The sequence below is a fragment of the Crassostrea angulata genome, chromosome 2, assembly GCF_025612915.1.
Source record: "Crassostrea angulata isolate pt1a10 chromosome 2, ASM2561291v2, whole genome shotgun sequence".
NCBI classification, from domain to species: domain Eukaryota; kingdom Metazoa; phylum Mollusca; class Bivalvia; order Ostreida; family Ostreidae; genus Magallana; species Magallana angulata.
Window position 1 is genome coordinate 43828687 of NC_069112.1, and position 17243 is coordinate 43845929.

Here is a 17243-nt window from a genome sequence, read left to right on the forward strand (position 1 = left end):
GTTTACATAGGAAGTACGAATGCATTATGGGTAACCACGTGGATAACTCAGTTAACACAGTGTTAGCTAACCATTGCGTTAAATTGCTTCAACAGAATTTAACCACTGCGTTAGCTAATCGCTTGATTAGGATTAAACAAGTCGTTATCCTAAACACTGTGTTAAATTTAGCAACCTTTCGAAAAACCGGGCCGAGCTTTACATTTACATAACTGTGATTGTTTAGTAGCATTATTTTCCTTTTTTGTATTTAAGCAATAATTCTGTATCTACGGTATTAATATCTCTCAAAAAATTGAACACTAGTCGATTCTTTTCCTTTGATCTGCGGCTAATAACAAAATCAGAGCATATTGTAATTGCACCTGTTTCTGCTCTTTTAAATGTAAACCCTTTATATTCCACACAATCACTCTGATTACCATGGATATAGATTTTGATTAAATATTTTTCCTCAATAAAAAATCAAGAATATTTAAGGAATGCTTTTCATACCACATATTATATTTTTAATATCATGATAAGAATACACATAGTACTTAGACGTATTAATTTCATATGTTTTCACAACATGTGAAAAGGCATCTTGTTTTCACTTGAATAATCGTGTTTTTGTTTTTAAATCAAACTAATGAGAATTTCTTAACACAATTTGAATTTAAAGTATACTTTCAAATACACTTTGTGTATACCTATTTAAGGTGCAGATATAAATGAATTGTAGTGCAAGTATTTGATCTATAATTTGATCTAGTTCAAAACAAGATTTGAAAATGAATCAAAACGTTATACCATATACATAATTGTATTTATTTACAGATTTTTCAGAATGCCATGTAATATAGTGTAAATTCCATATATTAACATTGGAATTAAAGAAAGCTGATATGCATCATGAGTCATACAAGTATGTTATTTCCAACAAAGGATTATGAACACCAGTCATGAACTGTCAATAGTGTTTTTCGTCTTAAAGTTGCTTTTTATTTTCAACATAATTTACATATACTTTGTAGAACATTTGAAAAGTTAATAGGTTTGTTCAAGACTTGAAACACTGCTGAGGAAGGTGTTAAATTGATTGAACATTTCAAGTTACGTTGACAAATCATCTAACACCAGTGAAATTGGTTTATGAATCGTATTTCTAATCATGTTGTTCTTAATAGTGCATGTTAAAAAACATTATATTAAAACATGTATTTTTGATAAGTAGATGAATGACAATTTTAAAATAGATAGAAATGAAGACATGGGGTACATTCAACCCGAATGTGATTGATCGATGTGGAAAACGTTTTATCTGATAAGTTGGATTTCCGAACAAGATTGATGGATAAAAATTATCCTTAACGAACATTTGTCAAAATTTGAAATTTAGTGCAATGAATTGCAAATTTAGGAACAAAAATTGCGAACAAAGGTGAGCTATAGATGTGTGTAAGAAACCGGAACTGGAAAGTGCACACAAATCCCCCTCCAAAAACTGTTGAAATTGTCGTTCAGTATGTGCATGCTGTACATTTTTAGGCCCATGTTTATAAGCAGATTATGGTAAGCTTAAAGATAATGTTTAACGTTGCAAATGTCTAGAAGCTATTTCTGTTTGATGACAATCAAAATATTGTTTAAAGTTTGTAAAGTAATTTTTTGGTTTTATTCTCAAAATCAACATTTTTAATTTAGCTTTTTATTATTTTTTTCTACCGTTACTTGTCTATTTTGAGTCAAGTCCTTTTTTTTGTTTTAATTCATTCTTAACTGAGCAAAACATTAAGCGTACCCAAAGTAAATTTGAAATAAATTTTGAAGCATCAATTCATTTTAAGGCACAATATATGCATGAACGTAATTATTATCTCTCGACTTTTAAAATGACTTATTTCGTTTACAACGTATTTATACTACAAATATCTGAAAACAAAAAATGGCAATGAGAAAAACCAAAACAATTAAAAAAAAAACATGTTCCATTTCTTGAAATTTATTTTCACTTTGTAAAGAACCAGATATTCAGTCACTCATGTATTTTATTTCTTAAAAGAAAAACAAACACTTAAGGATAAACACATACATAAAATAAACATACGAGTTAATCAACAAACGTTCTGTCATCATTACAGATACGATTGATGCAAAATTATGCAGAAACACCAATGTACTTATCGGTAATCTCGATTAATAGGTTACAAAAAAACAGCAATTTGTTCCATAAATTGAAGGATACGTTACAAGTTATGGAGGTTTGACGTCAGTCCGTATATTCTGTGACGTTAATGATAATACAGTAAAGTGCAATAGATCGGAAAACAATTGCGCTATTATCAACATCAAAAAAGTATGCATAAGTTGAGGTGAATACCCCTGAGAAAATCATTGCCAGATGTCGTGGCAGGAGCGAAATATGAATTTTCTCAGAAACTTTAACGCGAAAGTCATTTTGTACTTTTTGACAGCACAAACGACAAGTAAAAATTTAAAAAAAAAAACGGATTCTTTTCGTCATTTAATAACTCTTAGAATGCAAAAACGTCGTGAATGTTTATCTTTATATGTTAGGTTTTCTTTTTGTTTTTCGATCAATACCTGTAACAATAGTATACATGTATACCCATTTACTGGCTATGAGGACGATAGCAAGTTTATTATCCCCAGAATCAGCAACTACATCAAGGGCCGAAGTCGCAAGAACTAGTTCCTGTCGCAGGGGACAATAAATTTGCTATCGTCCGAATAGTCACTGAAGAAGAATTTATTATGCAAAAGAAAACTTTTTTCATCGGCGATGCAGATATTTTTTTAAGAAAAACAAATAATTTTTATTAGACTTTGAATTTAATGCAGCGACTCGAAAGTTGACAGAGGTGTTCTCTGACAGAGTTTAAAAGCAAAGGAAACCGAATTCCGTTTCTAATATTTTCGTTGACTATTCACCATAGGCAGATAGCACGAAAAACATTTCACAGTAGGATAGAATACATGTAACATATTTCTTCGTTGTTATTTTACATAAATAATATCCATTAGGCATGATCATTATTTATCTGTCTGATCATAGAAGGATTAACCAACATCTCATTTAATATATCCGGTGTTTGTAATCAGACTAAATCATTTGTTTGATTTCATATCTTATCTTCATATCTGGGAATTTCCATAGGCATGCTATGAAAAACTAAGTATTCGAAGAATTGGATAAATTTATTTATTAAAGGGTAAGTCGATGTTTATAAGGGCTACTTGATCGCACCAGCGGAGCTCTAGTCGGGCTGCTTGTAACCTCACAACACTATAACGACGATCCTACATTTGTTTTCACTATGTGTGTATTAGAACCCAGAAGCTAAGCGCGAACTCTATGCATGCCCAAAGTGCGCATCGTCACATTGCGTTCTAGACGACCATACGATACCAAAGAAGAAACCACTGTTTTGTTCACGTAGAAGGACACAGCAGGATCGCTTTAAAGACTCAGTCCTGGTAAAACAGGTTTAGGATGAAACAAAGCTTAAGAGCTGTAGTCTTGAAATCGGGGTTGCATGTCGTATGTCAATTCACATTTTTTTTTATAAAGTTCTAGATATGTAGCTTTCAATATGGATGCAAAACCTGTTGATTAGTATTGGCAAGATCTGTCTAAGTCTCTCCTGAATCCTGTCCAAGTTTTCCTCTTAGATACTATGTTGACATATAAAATTGGAACTGTCCGCTAAAATATTCAATATACTTTTAACTCACCATTATGTTTAATTAAGTAACCAACAAATCGATATTGTCAAGAACTAAATAAAATTATGTGTTTTACGTAATTGCGTTGTTGTCAAACGATATGTGGACAAATTTCAAATTGTCAGATTCGTTATTCATCTCTGCCGACGATTTATTGGCAGTTCCATTTCTTCGAACTACATAGTTGTTTTCTGATTTTAGATTTTAATTATTAAAACTTGTACATAGGTACGAGGCGCGGGGGGTTGAAATAAATTATAATGTTGATAAAAACAAACAACTATTTAACATCAAAGTGTCGTAGTGTTTTATGAAGGGTACATGCATTTTTATATGTTAGTGCATGCATAATAGTGTCCAAAGTAGGGGAATTTTTACCTGATAAAACATCAAAGAACATATATTCACCGATATTTTTTGCAAATTTACTTTAAGAAGCACAATATTCTGTATATATTGACGCAAAACATATCGTATTATTGGCATGTTTAATTTCAAACTAAACAAGAGATTCGTTGGTCACATCGCTCGCCTGAGGAACAATAGCCACTACTAAGTCCGCGGAAGGAGTCATACAAAAAAATATACAATGTTACATAATGGATGCTTGTATAAAATGGTTTTCGACAAACAGATAGACGGAAACCAGACAACAGCACATACGAAACTATTTCTGCCAACATTTATATTCACCCGAGTTGTATTTCTTCTAAAACGGCAATGTGTTATTTCACTGATAATAAAATAGTTCTTTCGATCTTTCGATCGGCTGAGTTGTCGTAAAATGAAACACTTATCTTGAAGAAGTAGACGGAACGCGAGTGTGAAACATGAAAATATCAAAAAACAAATTAAAAAAGAGTGATGTATCTGGATACTGAGGAAGGCAAATCTCTATTGCATAGCACCTCGAAACCTGGAAATAAGCACGGGTCCTATAAGACATCATAGCTCGATGAAGTATTCAACTTAATCAAACTGTCTGTAGCAATAGCCCACAATTAACTGTAGCTTTATCATGCAATATTAAATTAAAAAAGTAGAAATCCGTCAAAAATTATAGACCATTTTACTTCGATTTTGTTAAAAAGAATATCACTATATTTAAGATTATAGAATATCGTTCTAAGCTTATATTCCCTTTTAAAAAAGCGAAAAGCTTAAGTACTCAGGCTTGCTCAATTTTCAATATTAATTTTCTTTTAAAGATTTAACACATTTTGAACTTTAAAGCTTTGCTAAAATTGTACCTTATTCTTTACAATTAAAGTTCTTAAGTGATTTTAGTGGACTTTTTACTATAAGTTTGCTCAAAAAAAGAATTTATTTACAAACAAATATCATATTGATTGTCATGACGTATACATACATGTATATAAAACGAGATATTTGACTGTTATGTGTTTATGTTTTTTTAAAATGTTGAGTGATTTTTTTCCCCTTGTTTTTCGTTACAGTTACCTCAGCCTAATTTGCGATGCCACAATGTACATGTATACCAATACTTGCGCTTTGAGCGACCTAAAAAAAGGAACATCTTAACGAAGGCTTCTTATGTTTCAAGATGTGATAAGAGATTTAAAAAGAGAAAAGGCAATTTGCAAATACTGTGGTGTTTTTTCCGTCGACTTAAGAATTATGAAACAAAGTGCTGCAAAATGTCAAGACAACCAGCTGAAACATCCAAAACTTGTGGAAACAAGTTTCTTCCAAAGAGAGATACTTAAAAGAACACATCAAGAAAATGCTAACAACATGACCCTTCATTGTGCAGGAAAATGTTAATAAATAAGAAAACTTTCCTTTTTATACATATAATTCATCAAATTGTCTGATGACAATTTGACGATACTGATGAATACATCGACAATATCGACTGTAGGATGAATTTTATTTCTTTTTTTCCATTAATTTTTTTATATCATTTTCAAGTGTAACATACCGATTTCAAATGTGTAAAAAAAAATATCAAGATTAATGCGTATTTGAATTATACTTATGAAATATTACTTAAGTGTATATTATCAAGTTCGTAGTTTGTATTGGGCCAGACCAAGTGTACGAACCCTGGGTCCATAATCAGGTACACATGTATATGTATTCATATTCTAGCGAATGTACATATTTATTCTATAAATGTGTTTGTAAATCAGTAATGTTCTCGGATGCGCATGTATAAAATATTATGATGTAAGGGAAACAACTCTTACAACAATTGTGAAATTCTCGGTTTATCACTTAAAGTTTTAAAGAAGTCAATTTATATGTTAATCAATAATATTGTATTCATTATGTTCATTATTGTTATTGATATTTACAGGGTTCATATATTCATCGAACCTCGGACGTGGTGTTAATTTGTATACTATACATATCACTTTTATTAAAGAATTCATACAGCTTGTTCTTCCTCTTGATATTTCTAAATTAAGAATAAATTACACACAGGTAGCTATCTAATTCTTCATCTTTGAACAAAGCAGAGTTTTATTCATAAACATAAACAAAGGGATAAGAATCACTTTCTTTGGCTGCCATTTGGTGTGCGTAACCGACGTAGTGATGTAGACTGAATACACAATTTTCAAAAGAAATTATTGCTCAAAACAATTTGATAAACCAACTTTTGTTACTTTATATTCGAAACGATAATCATATGATGATCCTAGCTGATTACTTCTCAAGAATCAGTAGACTAACTCTGTTTTAACTAAATCTGCACCGGGTCCAACGGTCACACAGTTACACATATACAATTGATTTTAATTGTAGATGAAGGATTAAATGCTTATGGGTACATGTATTTACTTTACACAAGGTGTTAGCCATTGTTTATATTGAATGATAGTGCAAATCATTGTACAAGTAATATAATCACAGGTGTTTGTGTTGACGACAGAAAACAAAATGGATATAGCAAAAAAACAACAACAAAAAAAACAACAACAACAACCAAAACTAAAGAATACTGAATACATGTAATTGTAAATTACCTTGTAGTAGGGAGTTTTTCTCTGACAAGAAACGAGCAAAGACATGCATAATTGTATACATTTTCAAGAAAAGTTTTACTAGTTCATTCCTTCTGTGAATACTCAATAATTTTTCTAATGCAGATGGTTTCAACATAGTTTCGCGACCGTCTAGTTGGTATTTGATAAAAAGGCACAGGTCACTTTGAAAACTTCATTTTTATCAAAATATTTATGAAATCTGCCTTGTTAACTTTTTCATTCAGATTCTGCTATATCATGAATTATATATTAAAAATGAACGAAGTTGTATTTGTGGTCGGGAAAAGTAAAGAACAAAGGGCATTTTAAGAAGCATTGTAATAAGTGGACCATCTCAATTATGAAAAATTGTCTACTTTATATCATATTGCGTTTTTTTTTTTTGTTTTTTTTTTTTAGCTAAGCAGTTAGAAAGATGTGATATCATAACAGAAAAACAGTTTGCTTCCCATGTCATGTCATATTTTCACAACCAAAGCCGTATACAATTAAAGTAGTGTATTTATATGTCTGCCAATTAGTACACCCCTGATACTGATTTTTTTTTTTTAAATTTGAACTACTACAGTGACTGCTAGGATTGGTAAAAATCTACTACGCCAACCTGCCTTCTTTATGTGTAAAACGTTGTTGCAGACATACATGTATTATACATAGTCTTGACAACCTAATTAGTGAAGTCCTGTATAGGTGTATGTAGAAAACAGTCAACATTGTTAATTCATTACGTGCAAATGAGCAATGCACTAGAAGAACAAAAACAGAAAAATAAATATGACCGTAGATAATGCACTAAAAATTCATAAATTTAATTTGGCTTTGAAATTTAAAATTTGGGGTTATTTGTATTGTAGAACCGACCTATAAACAGGACATCCGTGTGTAATATAAGCACACAGAACGATTTATTCATAGTTCGTGTTCCTCGGGCAGTGTAACACCTGTGGCTACCTTTCAGTTATTATTCACTTGTAAGCCGCAATTAATTAATGCTTTGATATTTACGCATGAAACAATGATGTATGCAAAAAACACAAATTTGTCCGATTAATATAAATATGTAAAGAGTTGTTTTTTTTTCTTATTATTTTAGTACTGTCTTTAGTAATAGTCTGTGTGGAAGGTGTTGAAATATTTGGAATTTCACCAATATGGAGCGTACACTTTACTGTGCCGTTTGCCTCCTTGGATCATTTATAGTAAGTTTCTTTTTGTTTTGTTTATACCGTATATTAAGGCTTTAAACAATGCATAAGAATTTAATTTTAGTTGCAAAGCGAGTTCATGATTATTTGTTTTGGTTGTATACTGAAGCGAGCGATTCTATTTTTTAAAATTGTAAACAAAAATAAATCAATGACATCATTATGCTCATTGTATATGTACACGATTGTATCTTACCTCTTTGATCGCTTCAGATAGCTATATTTTATTCTTTTTTAAAATCTGAAATACATAAATTTAAAATATTTAAGAAATTCGAGGTCATACTTTTGAGTATTATACATGTATATATGAGATGATCGAATATTGTACGGATGATCAAATCCAACAAGGCTCGAGAGCTTCATGATGGATACATTTGATCATCTCCAATCTCAGGATATTCAAAGAAAGATACCTTATTTCTTATATTTCTACAATTGTCAACGATAGTATGATTACATATAAAAATTGATTTTGATGAAACTTTTTTGACTATCTTTTACAAAGTCGGTATTTAGTGTTATCATAAACAAAGACACTGGGGAATAAAATAATACTTAATATATGTAATATCGCCAATTATTGTTATATTAAATAGATTACTTTTTTAAGATCAAATATTTAGGGGTATTTTTCAGGTTGTTTTCAGTCAACTGTGTGATAACGGACAACCACTGCCTAATGTATTTTGTGGACGGGGCCCTTCAAGACAAGACTGTCCGAGTGGCTACTTCTGTAACATAGATCCTACAGACCGGTTCGCCGTCTGCTGTCCAGAAAGTAATTTGGCATAAACTATTTTAACAAAGTCTAAATAAATGGTCGTGATAAGGTATATACAATGCTGCTATCTTGAAAGTTGACAAAAACAATCCTTTCATATCCTGTATACTATAAGTTTTAAAAGTATTGTGACGTTTATTTCGGTTTGTGAATTCACCCTGAAATTTATTACTGAAATCTGATTGCAGTAAAGATGCATCTTGCATCTTAGCGTATTCTTGCTAATTCTCAGGATTGCAGCACTGTAGGTAGGTATGGCAAAGCCTTCGGTGATGCCAAAGCAATGTCTAGTAAACATCAATGTCGTTTTAAATGTGTTCTCATTTAAATTATTTAAAAACCTTATCTACGTCATAAACTGTCATACCTAATTTTGATTGATGATTTTCAAAGCTAAACACCGCTCGTAAATAGGGTCTGTCCACCATATTTCTCTTTCACCACCGTTATCCCTACAACCCTTATATAAGCAGCAGACCTATTTGCATATTGTATTTCGCTGTAAAGGTCTCACCTGTGTAGACGTACATCTTGCCTCGCCATGTTACTCGGTCACGAGGAAATTATGAAGTTTTACGCACTTTATCAATTCAAGAGAATGCTAACGTCAAATTAACTTGTCAAAATATAATTTACAAACAGAATGTGCACATAAAATAAAAAAATGCATAAAATCCAAAGGCTACGAAGAGAATGCTACAGTTTTTGGTGTGCAATTTGATGTAACGAAATCAAAAGGTTTATATAACAGGCACCTGTGTGACGGTGCCTATTTTTGAGCTGTGTTGAGCTTTTAAGTTTTGATTTTATTTGTAATGGTTCAGTAAATCTGCCTTTGGGATATAGAATTTGTATAACTAACAATATTAAACAAAAATCAAATAAATTGATGCACTGACGTTTCTTAAGCTTTGAAGTTTTTGATTTCCTTTTCTTGAATGGATCAAGTTTAGATAAGAATACACGGTTTGAGTTTTCATGGATTTAAATAATATTTGATTCTATACAAAATATAATACTTGTTGTTATTTCACACTTCACGCATTTGCTACACATTAAAAACACGTTCCTCTGGCATACCGCATACCGTTGTGGTGGCTGATATCCGTCTAACTCAAAAGTATGTTAAAATAACTCTTCACACTAATTTTCAATAATAAAAACCAATTTTGGAACCAAACTTTATTGTAAATTTAAAGTGAGTACACAACATGTCGTAAGGACAATAGAGATACCAACATTCCAACAGCTCTGTTTTTTTTCCACAATGGTCATTCTTTACTGCTTTTGTGTTTTTCATTTGAAACTTTTACTTAAAACTTAGTCTTATTCAATCGTCACTAATATCAAGTATATGCTAAAAACATCAATGTTTTGTAACGGTTTATTTCTTTCAACAAGTGTTGTTGTTTATTTTACTGTGGCATCGACGAGAAAACATAGCGGTAACAAAATGTTGTAAATTTTTTTGATATCATTTTATTTCATAATTTTTAAATTATCAAAGTTAACACTCAGGAGTTTGTGAATGTATAGTTCATATTAAATACTATTATTCTCAATCTTTGAAATACATTACATAAAACTTGGAATCCTTATTGGTCTCACAACACATTTTTTTCCGAAGATTCACGTCAAAACATGGCTGAGGCAAAATAATTCCCGAATTTCCGTTCGTTTTTCGGGGGTTTCCGCCAGTGACAGGGACTGTTCTTATCTATGAGATGAAAATAACGTGTAAAATGCGTGATTTTACCACTTTTGTAAAAATACAGGGTCACTTGAATTTTTGATGCCAGTTGTTTCGGCTGGGAGGGGGGGGGGGGGGGGGTGTGAAAAGGCTTGGATATGATTTTCAAGCACATGTGTAACTTTGATGTCAACAGACTCTCGTGCCTTTGTGGATAACTGTGTTTTCTGCAACTAAACGATTAGGAACGATTGTTTTAACAAGTTGTAAAAACTTGTTTAAACACGTTTTCCGTGTTTAAAGATGCGTAATTGTGGTAAGAATATATAGTTAGATTAAATAGTGGTGTGCAACCTGAAGGAAAATTCCTATGATCCGTTTTAAGTCATAAAAAGGAGTGTTGTGGCGTTCTATCGATGTGTGTAGATTAGAAACTGCCAACAATGGGTCTTTGTGGCCGGCATCTCTCTTATTTTGGTGTCAATGGCGCATACAAAATTAGCCCAAATTTCCTCTGAAATTTCGTAAAACATCAGACAGCGACCTGTTTTTATCACACCGTCCAAACTGCGCCGAAAAAAAACAGCTTATCCAGAAAGTTGGCTTTATCGTCGTAAACAAAATAACCTTTTAAGTAATACGATTTTTTTTTTAAAAAATGAGTTATTCAGACGCATGAACGGTATACAGAAATTATAAAATAATGCCGCCAAAAGTGCAATATTAAAGTGGAATATGGATTGAGCTATCATGCAGCACCCGCATTAGTTTCACTGAAACCAGATATTGCTTATTTCGATGAAAATGCACGCTAATTCTTTACAATTGAATATATAACGACAGTTTTTTAACCCCTCCCTCAAAAGACAGGGTTCCCTAAACTTGTACATGTATATCTTCGTGATATTAATCGGTTTACATTGCCTAATGAATAGGCATGTATATTTGCACAAATTCAATCACAAAAATTCATTCAAAATTGACACGCCGTGAAATTACATACAGTATAATTTTTCACATAATTTCATAAATCAGGGTCACCGCGAGCAACATTGTTTTAATAATCGTTCATAACTTTTTTAAATAGCAACAGAATTCTGTAAAACTGTCCATATGTATTTCACAATAAATGTTTTTGTGTTACCATTTTTTATTTTTTTCGGTGTAAAAAAAAAATAGATTACTTGCAGGTCTCACAGCACTATTTTTCAAAAAGATCACGTCAAAACATGACTAAGGCAAAATAGTTCCCGAATTTCCCTTCGTATTTAAGGGACTCGATGAACGATTGTATTATAAGTTGTAAGGAGGGATGTTCCCAGAAGATTGTTTAAAACTCGCTATCCGTGTCTAAAGTTGCATCATTTTGGTAAGAATACATTGTAAAATTTAAATAGTGATGTGCAACCTGGATAGTATTTTATCACTTTTTTAGGGGCTCCACCGATTGCAACATGTGACATAGGTAAACCTTTACCCAATGTGTTTTGTGGGCGTGGTCCTAACAGACAGGACTGTCCAAGTGGCTATTTTTGTAAAATAGACCCAGTCGATAGATTCGCCATTTGCTGTAAAACAAGTGAGTTTTAATTGTGTATTAGCATATCCTCATTTCTTAAAAAAGTTTAATTACTAATGATAAACGTAAAACTTCTTCTACTGTATAACTACATTTAATGAATTTTTATATTTAAAAACATCAAATACTTCCACAATTATTTTGATAAATAAATTGTTAAAAGAGGTATCAAAACTATGTCTAGAGTTTTCGTCTTTTTTCATACAACTCAAATTTCCTAAATATAAAAATTCAGATATCGCAAACGAACCAAAGTGCCAAATTGGTGTCCCTCTGCCAAATGTCTTCTGTGGGCGTGGTCCAAACAGACAAGATTGCCCACGTGGGTATTCCTGTAACATCCATCCTACTGATAGATACGCAGTGTGCTGTAGAAATAGACGTAAGGCATTTAAACTTCTATTATCAACATTTTTATTGCAAAATAACATTCTAAGTTTTAAACATGTTTTGTTTCTCTAAACAATTACATCTGTCGTAATGTATATCTCTGCAGTTATATTTTACACTTGACTTGAAAATGTAAAATAAAAATGTGAATTTTTCACAGATATACATACTAATACATTTAATCATTATATATCATTAATTGTTACACAAGTAGGAGCTGTTCATGCTTTTTAAACATTTACTTTTTGCAGGGCCACGATTTTATGGAAACTACCCACAGTGGTAAATGTACTGATATGAGTAAATGTCAAATTAAAAGCAAATGTTTGTTATTACTCAAAATTTCATTTAGCACATTTTTGTTTAATGTGTACATCTTCACAGTTTGAATTAATCTCGTAATATGCACTTCCACACATTATTATGTCTTAATTTCCTTCAATGGTTCTTCAAATTATGTGCTGTTGTTTACGAGGACTTGCGTAGTCAAACTGTTTGGCACTATTATACACAAACAGTATTGATCCTTAAATGTAGTCTCCTGAGAGATAGGAAACTTTAGAGTTATATTATTAATAGAAATTTAAATGTTGTGATTCGTTAACATGGGTGTTTTCCTCAAAATTATTTAAGACAAGTCTCTTTCAAAAAACCGTTATCGTCACCTGGCTACTGTAATGACACAATAAGAAAGCCGCTAATCGGTTTCACCTAGACAGTAAATATATTAAATATATTATATAGCATCCCCCCCCCCCCAAAAGAAAAAGAAAAAAAAAAGAAAAACAACCCGCTTCAGTATTAAACTGCATTCCCTGTTATAAATTGACGTACGTATTATAACTGGCTCGTGCTTCACATAAAAAGAGCTTTGTAGCAACCTCTAATGATACAACGTCCACTAATGATATAATGTTGCATTAGTGGTCAGGATGTTGACCTCTAATGATATAATTCATGGTCATTAACGAACAACCTAACCGTCCGCTAATGATATAATTTCAGATTTATATCATTAGCGGTCAAAAATCGTAACGTAAAGGTTGCTACAGAGCTTTTTCATAAAATATTTGTAGTGCCCATGAAACAATTTTCAGGGTCAAATGTGAAGATCATGGCATAAAAATATGAAAATCATTATCTTGGTTATATAGTAAATCTGTTTGGTCCATTATAACTCACATTTTACCAAAATACATGTAATGCCTTTCGGTACAGGGTGTCCAGTAACCCTGAAGCAAGTCTCTTGTTGAAGATTAAGGTCATTACAGAATTACATAAACATCCATGTCCGTGACATTTTCTCTCTCTCACCTCTCACTCTCTCTCTGGAGCAATCTGACTCATACTTCTCTCGCACAGCGGGTGGTCAAAGGGTGTAAATTGACATTGAATGGTGTTCCTGGCGTCGTCATATCTGATACCAAAATCATTTTTTTAAAGGACGAATATATTATCCACTTAGCCCTATTTGCCCAATACTTAACTTTAACAGAGCTTTTAATAATTGTGTGAAGTGACATTAAACTAAGGCATTAAAACGATCATAGCAGATCTACCTGTATGTTAGGGTACATATGTACTGAAATTGAATTAGAAGTTCTATGACACTAGGAAAAGAGCAAAAAACACAAAGGGGCAAACACAACCTATTTATGCCACGAATACTGAAACAAGTCAGAAAGGAAAATGGTTATATATATACTTCTTATTAGAACTAAACTGAATAAGAAGTTCACAAAAATTAGTGTATGACGTCAAAACTGAACTGTAGACGTCTGTACATGAGCTCCTTGTTGTTTTCCCTGTAAAAATTACTATATTTTTTCATCTTTACTTCCACTATCCGTGATGAGCACGACCTTCAAACAAATTAAAATATATGCCATTTTAAAGAGAATTAACAAAAGCATAAATTTTACATACTTTTAGTTAAATCTACATTTCCTTTCATCGTCAAAATCCTAAGAACAACAAAATTCCGGAGAAATCACAAAACTTTTAAATAAACAATAGTGGCTTTACAATGCTTGCGTAATAAAAACTTTTTCTATTACACACTAGATGACAGCCCGCGCGATCGCGGAAATTAAGACTTTACACCTTATCATGATATAATGCTTAATATTTTGAATCATTTTTTGTTCATTTTGTATATACTTTTTCCGATTTTTTTCTTTATCTGTTGGAAATTTGGAGGAGCGGGCAGGATGATTCATCTAAACTGAAATGGATAATATATACATGTATGTGTCCTTTATCCTATTTGTTGCAGCTGACCAAAACAACTCTTTTATTGTATTTATTTTAAACCGGTGACTGCGTATTTTTTGTCGCTCTCTCTAAATTTGGCTATCTAGGTAAATTTTCGGTATAAATTCTATTATTGTCCCAAATAAGAATATCAGATAAGACTATTTTGAAAAACAATCTGGAGGGGGTGGGGGCATTCCCATGAAACTTCCCGTCTTATGCATACGAACACCATTTATCCATACAGTATAATTTTGTCATTATTTTTTTTTTCAAATTAATGTCAAAGGTTTACCACTAATTTGTCGTGGTATAAAAAATTATGAAAATAAAACACGCTAGGTTATGCATTATTATCCATTTGCATGCATATTTGAAACCAAAATTGTCAGATTCAAAGTATTTGCCCAATGGTTAACTCGCCCTTCACTTTCCGCCATGATGTCAAAATTAAATTAATTGTTCCATTTTATTTATAACCTTTTTGTATCAATCGAAGTGCAATCTAAGGTATCTGCCCGCGATGAACTCTTCCTACACTTATCATTAATTAGTCGATCCGCGTTATTGGTTACCCCGTTCTGGAAAGTTCTATCCTCCCTCACAAGAGGCGCACAGTACATATATTCATTCTTTATGTAATCATTTAATATTATTTCATTGCAAGTACATATATATATTTTGATCGAGAGTATCCATGACTTGGATCCGCCAAAGTGTGTCCACCATCTTACTCTCATTTTGCTATTTCGGGCTTGTTTATCGAAAATAAAAGTAGGTTTTTTATTAAGTTCACAATAATAACTTACGAGTTAAAATTCAATTATACCTTACGGACATCATCTAACATGTGTTGAAATACCAATGGTGTAAGCAAGTACTCTGGTGCAAGCATTTTGTAGTTTTTTTGCAAAATGCCTCAATTTATAAGTATAGATATATGAATTTGTATTGAGTTGTTTTATTTCTTTTTCTTAGTTTTGATTGAGAACAACAATATATTGTTGATGTTTGATCTTATGTTATAATGCTAATTATTAGGCCCTTTTCCATTCATTACAAGTGTTCTGTCCAATATTTATTTTTTTAAGTTGTAAAACTTTTTTTATGATGAAGCTTGAAAACAAAAATCCTCTCCAGCATATCTCACGTGAAGAGGTCATTGAAATGCATACGAACTGACAGCTAATTCTAGTATAAGACGGTATTTACACCTACATCCAAATCAATGAAAGTACTCCTCAATTATTTCCAATAACAAAGATGAAGATTATCAGAAAACAAATGTATAGTTGAACCAGATTTATTGTGAGTTTCTCTGCCAATAACACAAATCAAGCGAAACACACCTGTGACAAGCATCAGGGCATTAGTTGGTATGTTTCTTTTAAAGATGAAATCTAGTCTACCCAATTAATCCATGGCAACTTTTTTAAACACTTCAAAAATGAAGTTTGTGCCCAGCAATATTTAATAAACAAATTGTCCTGATGACCCCATTAGTGCCTAAACACTTCGGTTTAACCCCTTAGCAAGGTAGTTTGATATTTCTGACCATAAAAGGACTTTGGCACAGTTATTGTTTGGTGACCATTGGGACCCCTCTCACGCACTTACAGCATGCACAAAGGTCGTCCTTTTGTAAAGTCTATGGTGATGCTATATCTTGATATTTCCTCACCATTTAAGAGTAAACTTTACTTGAAGATTCAGTAATTAAAACAATAAACAGCTATTGCTGGTATTTTAATAGGACTAGTTATAAGTCAAATTATCAAAAATTTTCATTTCCACTAGAGACATCATTCTCTAAAGTATTTCTCTTCCAAGTTATTATTATCTATATTAAATAAGAATTGTCATAGTTTCGGTTAAGATGGTTCATGGATTCTTCTAAATCGCATAATATAAAAAGAAAATGATTAATTAACCAAGTTTCAAGCATAGGCGACTATGTCCAATTAGTTTGTTCTTTGTCCAACAAACGAGAAACCACATGAGAAGTATTGTTTACCCCGATCGACCATCATCTTTATATGTAACATGATCGCTGACACAGCAAATCATTGAAATAGAAGGTCGATGGCTCTATACTACAGCTACATGTACCGGTGTCCCTCAGCTGGCATTCCACCAACTTGTCAGAGATGCCGTTCACGTATCAAAAGCCACGGCTTGAAGATGAGCCAGGAAAGTGTCCCGCATCTTCGTCGATGTTGCTGAACGGTTCATTCGGTTTCCAACCGGACAGGGGTCCTTAGATGTAAACAGGAAAGTCATCGCCACCGTAGGTATAGGCATTTTAACAGGAGCTTGGACTCTGGGTAGTTGTAACAAACAGCCATGTGACTAGGCTTGTCCATCTCTTAAATAGCTTCCCAGCAATTGATCTTTTATAACATCGACAAGATGTGTCTTGCTTTTGAGCTAAGACTACGCAATCTGTGCACGTATCACATAAAACCAGCGTTATATTTAACTTGTTTTTACACAAGAAAGTGATATTTGCAACCTTCTGAAAGATTTGATCTTCCAACTTCATCTACAGTAAGCAAAATGTGACTTTTACATTTAGGCAAACGATAAGTAAATACAATGT

At 32.3% G+C, this 17243-nt stretch overlaps 1 protein-coding gene across 1 annotated transcript; it reads left to right on the top strand.

The window, feature by feature from the left end:
* The first annotated feature begins 7817 nt into the window (after window positions 1-7817).
* LOC128172469 (uncharacterized) lies at window positions 7818-12714 on the top strand. Its single transcript, XM_052838265.1, has 5 exons — window positions 7818-7942; window positions 8588-8729; window positions 11858-12001; window positions 12237-12383; window positions 12643-12714. Exons 1-5 carry the CDS (start codon window positions 7895-7897, stop codon window positions 12675-12677), a joined length of 516 nt encoding a protein of 171 aa, XP_052694225.1. The 5' UTR covers window positions 7818-7894; the 3' UTR covers window positions 12678-12714.
* Window positions 12715-17243: the final 4529 nt, after the last annotated feature.